The sequence below is a fragment of the Canis lupus genome, unplaced genomic scaffold (assembly GCF_011100685.1).
Source record: "Canis lupus familiaris isolate Mischka breed German Shepherd unplaced genomic scaffold, alternate assembly UU_Cfam_GSD_1.0 chrUn_S553H715, whole genome shotgun sequence".
In the NCBI taxonomy this organism is placed as follows: Eukaryota; Metazoa; Chordata; class Mammalia; order Carnivora; family Canidae; genus Canis; species Canis lupus.
In genome coordinates this window covers 1-5,785 of record NW_023331492.1, presented here as the reverse complement: position 1 = coordinate 5,785, position 5,785 = coordinate 1, and the positions used below count along the sequence as shown (strand labels likewise).

The window sequence follows — 5,785 nt, the reverse complement described above, 5'->3', positions numbered from 1 at the left end:
CAGTCTGATATAAAAACAAGTGGAACTTGAAAAAGGAAAAAAAAAAAAGGAGGGGTGCCCTCTAGTTCTATATACTGTAAATCCCTCAACTTCTCCTGGAGCTTTCCAGCGCTGCTCAGTCAAGAATTTGCTCTTCCCCTGTCCTTCCAGGTGGTCTTCTGGGGGAGAGGCCTGTTGTGCTGCTTCTCAGGTGTGTGTACCTAGAGAGCTGCCCTCCCTACCACTGGGTTCCAGGCTCAGTGGGAGCTGTTTATCCTGTGAGGCCCTAGTCCCCTGACGGCCCCGCCCCTCCCAGGCACAGGGTGACACCAGGAGGAGCAACCCCACTGGTGTCGGCCAGCTCTCCAGCCCTGGTGTCAGCTCCCGCAGTAACTCCCACAGGTTCCAGTCCGCAGGGGCCTGGATGCTCCTGGATGCCTGTACAGCTCAGGGCACCCTGCAGCAGGAGCATCCTTGCTGTCCAGTGTTCTCCCCACCTCTGCCTGTCCTGGGGGAGCCGCAGGATCCTGGCCTCTGCCCCCTGGTGCCCTGGGATCCTGGGCCTGTGCTGCTGGAATCTCGCTCCCTGCTCCCTGGCGGTGAAGGCAGCAGGGCACAGCCCCCTCACGTGGAGCCGCTGCCTGAGTTGCTCCCGAGGCCCCACCGGGCGTGCTCCAGCCCTGTATCATGCTTGGCCAATGGTGTGTGGGGCGCTCTCCCCTGGGCGCACTTCCTCTGTGACTCCGGGAGACTGGCGGCTCCACGATCTTGCACCAGTTCTCTGCTAAGCGCCTTTCCATCCCGTGCAAAATTTTTAAGTTCCCCCTTCTCCGGGGCGGGGCTTTCCTGTCCCTGAGGCTCCCGCTGCCCCCTTAGTCCTACTCCTGGTGGGGCCCCTCCCCCACTTGATTCTTTTTTATTTTTCTCCACCTTCCTACCTTGTTAGAAGCCAAAACTTTTCTCTCTGTAGGGTACAGGCTGTTCTCTCTTTAAATCTCAAGTCAGATTCGTAGGTTTTCAGGATAGTTTGAAGTTATCTTCCGTAACTTTTGGAAGTTGGTGGTGCCAGGTGAATTGAGGCTCCTACTCCTCTGCCATCATGGTCATTTTTTCCTTAAAACTAGGTTTTACCTTTCTGTACTTCGATCTCAGAAAATATGTTTTATCTATGGTGCATTTTAAATTCTTATTTAGTCTTGCCAGCCTAGATTATTTTGCCTCCTTCCCTCTTTGACTTATAGAATTCTCTTGGTTAAAAAAAAAAAAAAAAAAAAAAGAATTCTCTTGGTATATAACAATCACACAAATTAGCTGAATATCTCAAGATCTTTGTAATAAAACACTTCAAAAATCCTTTACATAATGTGTCAAATATGTTAATAGCCAAAAGAAACAATAAGAAAAAAATATATATCTATATATACACACATACACACCTTGAGGCCTTTGGTTCACTTGTATGGAACTTTATAAAGATAAACTAATGGGGGAATCCCTGGGTGGCTCAGTGGTTTAGTGCCTGCCTTAGGCCCAGGGCATGATCCTGGAGTCCCAGGATCGAGTCCCAATCAGGCTCCCTGCATAGAGCCTGCTTTGCGCTCTACCTGTGTCTCTGCCTCTCTCTCTGTCTCTCATGAATAAATAAATAAAATCTTAAAAAAATTAAAAAAAATAAAAATATAAAGCAAACTAATGATATAATGTAAAGAATTTCTAATGCCCCCCCCCAAAAAAAAAAGTCCCAATGCTCTGAATGTGTTGAAAAGACAGTAGGATACCTTATTTGAAATGTGCTATACAGGTAATTACAAGTCATAAAATTATTATTTATGGATGATCATTTTTGAATAGTTGTGTTGTATAAATATCTTTCTTATTAATATACCAGAGTGTAGACAGAGTTTTGAGCAGTATTTCCCAATCAGCAACATCAGAAGTGAGCTCTCAATAAAAGAAAGAACCAGACTGGCAATATAAGGGAAGCTACTAGTTTAAGGGCAGAAGTACCAAAAAAAGTAAGGAACTCTGGTGTGATATATTTGAGTGTGTTGGGTAAATCAGGATACACAGTATCATATTTGATATCTGTACAGATTAAGTAATCAACCAAAGTCCTCAATTCATCTTCTGCTTTCTGAGGTAATTTTGATATGCCATAGCTTTCGCATGGCATTTTTCACTTCTGCATTCCTCAGTGTGTAGATGAGTGGGTTGACAAGCGGTGTCCCAATAGTATAAAACACGGCCATCATCTTGTCCATGGGGTAAGTGGTTGGGGGGCGTGTATATGTGAATATACAGGGACCAAAGCATAAGACTACTACGATGATGTGAGAAGTGCAAGTAGAGAGAGCTTTTTTCCTCCCTTCTGCACTGTGGTTTCGCAGGGAATGCAAGATGACAATGTAGGAGATCATCAGAATCACAAAACTGCTTGAGCAAATGGCCCCACTATTAGAAACCAACAGTAGGTTGATCTTATAAGTGTCAATGCAAGCAAGTTTCAGCAAGGGCTGCAAATCACAGCAGTAATGATCAATCAAATTGGGTCCACAGAAGGGCAATCTCAAAGCCAGGATAATCTGGGCTATAGAATGGATAAAAGATCCAACCCATGCCAGAACAATTAGGATGGTGCAAACCCGCCGGCTCATGATGGTTGGGTAATGTAAGGGCTTACAGATGGCCACATACCGGTCAAAGGCCATGAGGAGGAGGACAAAAACCTCCATGCAACCAAAGAAATGTAGTGCAAAGACTTGAGTCATGCATTCATTGTAAGTTATGATATTTTTTGCAGAGAGTGAATCCACAATTAGTCTTGGGGCTGTGGAAGTTGAAAAGCAGGAATCAGCAAGGGACAAATAAAATAAGAAATAGTACATGGGGCTCCCAAGTGTCCGACTGGACTTGATGGTCACAATAATAAGCAAATTCCCAACCACAGTTCCCAAATAAAAAATGAAAATATTACAAATACCGTTTCTTTTTCATAGGATCTTGGGTCAATCCTAACAGTATGAACTCAGTAGTACTGTTATTTTGCTGCATTATTTCAGGCAAAGTGGAGAAAATGCAGGTTAGAAATAATTAATCTGCAAGGAAGCATTCTGTGAAATGAACACTCCATATTTGGAGGTTTAATCCATATGTTTGATCATTGAAGTGCCGCTACCAGTGTATTATCCACCATTCATGTTGTTTTCTCCTGAATAAAGTGGAAACCACAATATTTATTCACAACTTATTAACTTGGTTGCTTAGGAAACAAGAAATATATCAATAACTATAGAGACCTGATTATTCAGGCATAATAAACATTAATTTAGAGGATTCGATAGAAGACGGCATCTTTCTGAGCTGAATGTGTTTTTTCAGTTTCTAGCAAGGACCTATTTGGATACAAGTCTACAAAATAGGGAAAATTCATCATGATTTACATAATGCACTTTCACACTACTACAACATAGTAGGTTAGTAATAAAGTATCTTACAATAAATATTCTGAACATTCAAGGATCATGTAGAAACATTTGATAGTGTTTTCCTTAATGAAACCTAAAAGAAAGAAAAAGAGAGGCAGAGAGGACAAGAGATAAACCATCAATATTTTAGCAGTGAATATTCAGTCAATTGGTCAGTCCATTGTGAAACGTATTTTTTAATCTGTTACCTCGACTGAGTTATTTCACTGTTACTAATTCTTTTTTTCACTGTTAATAATTCTTAATAATTTCTATTTTACAGTTCTAAATTCAGTTTCTTTTTTTTTGTATATTTTTTTTCATTGGAGTTCGATATGCCAACATACAGTGTAATACCCAGTGCTCATACCATCAAGTGTCCCCCTCAGTGGCCTATCATAAACATTTTTACTTTTTTTTTAATTTTAAAAATTATACTTTTTTTGAGAAATCACTGACAGAGAATGAGAGAGAGTAAACATGACTGCAGTGGAGGGAGGAGCTGAGGGATGAAGTTTAGCCTTTCTCCTGAGAAGGGAGTTTGATACAGTGTCGATCCCTGGACCCTGAGATCATATCTGGGGCATAAGCAGATGTTTAACCAAGAGAGCCACTTGGAACCCCTAAAACCTTGTTCTTTTAAAATTCTACATTATTGCATTTAAATTCATTAGATATAATAGTAAATTGTATACATACATATCAATGTATATGTATATATATTCATTTATTTATATGTTGCATTTTTGGAATAGAAGTTTAGGAGGATGACCTTCTCCAATATATATTCATTTGGGAGTTCAAATATGCCATAGTCATGCTGCATTAAAAATAAAGCTTTAAAAAACCTAATCTTTGTAGATTGTGTTATTAATCTCCTTGGCATAATACCTAGTCATACAAAAGTCTTCTGACATGGGCTGCGCGGGAACAAAGAGGGAAAAGCAAGATCTCCAGGGACACATGAAAGTTTAAGTGTTTGAGGAGGTGGGTGAGTCAGCATGTAGAGCCAAATCTGGACTCAGGGACTCTACCACCTCATGCCCCAACAACACTGCCATTCACTACAGGTTCCACTGTAGTTTCAAGAGATGGCAAATACGTTCTTTGTCCAAATCCAGCAAAGAGGAATGAAATCTTGTTCATGGTATCTAACAATTAAGTATTATAAAAGCATTATCTATCTATCGTTCTATCAGTCCACCTATTGATCTATCATCTATATAGATCAATAGGTGGACTACCTATCTACTACTATCTACCTATCTACCTATCTACTTGATAGAATTTAGTTCGAGACATTGTATAGTTCACATAATAATAGAAGAGTGGCATACATGAAAGAAGCAAAATAAAGAAAGTAATTTTTATCTGTTCACTGCTGATTTTAAGCATCTAGAAAGAAGTACATATTAATAATAAGTATTCATAAAATGAATGAAATATTTAAGAGAATTTACTATGATACAACCCAATATCTTTGGTCTATTCTACTCAGTTACCACTGAAAAAGGCTCCTACTTCCCAAAGTAAAATCATCATCTCGTGGAGTATTTTCTGGGACACTCAAATAGGTATTATTTCTATTTGATTATCTCTCCACCAGGAGCTGCTGTCCATTTCTTTTATTTCAACTTCTCACATTAGATTGTAAAACACTTCTAGAAAATTCTCTAAACTTTCTATCTTTCCACAAATTTAATACATAAAAACGTGTTAGGTGTGCACTGTAGCATTGATCAGATAAATTTTCTCTGAGTATTAAATACAAGTTAATCCCCAACACAAATCTTACCAGTTTTGATAAGAGCTTATCCAAAGGTTAGGATGTTCAGTCATCCTCTTTTCTTCTCAAGAAAGAAAAGAATTTCTCACTCACATGAGAATTAAAAAACAACAAAAAAAAAGTGTTCTAAAATTCTGTCTGAGCTCTTTGCTGTCACTGAGGCTCAGGTTCTTGCCTGCATGCCAAAGATAAAGTTGGTCTTGATTTCATCCCACACCTTCTGAAATCAACTCTCACATGGAATTTTTACTGGGAAATGCTTCTCTTTTGCCTTTCCTGCAGCAGCATTTAAACAGGAATGATGCATAATATAGGAGTCTGGGGAAAGTCATTCCCTAAAGTGTCCCTTCTCTTTTAATTATAGCACATGAACTAGGTGTGTTAAAGAACTTAAAGTTCAATATATATTAATAGATTATTGGAAAAAGGTGATCTCTTCTTGTAATTAAGGGTGTTTAATAGGGTCATAAATAATATCTTTTGAATAGAATGAAAACCTGTGATTACATAGTAATCTAGAGTCCTGGACTTGATATCTGATAATTATTCAAAAAAA

At 39.3% G+C, this 5,785-nt stretch overlaps 1 protein-coding gene across 1 annotated transcript; it reads right to left on the bottom strand.

Annotated features, from left to right (window-relative positions):
* Positions 1-2,099: 2,099 nt before the first annotated feature.
* LOC119868924 (olfactory receptor 4C11-like) lies at positions 2,100-3,030 on the bottom strand. The gene is given in 2 exon segments (XM_038589634.1): positions 2,100-2,957; positions 2,959-3,030. Coding segments are annotated over 2 exon segments (930 nt in total).
* Positions 3,031-5,785: the final 2,755 nt, after the last annotated feature.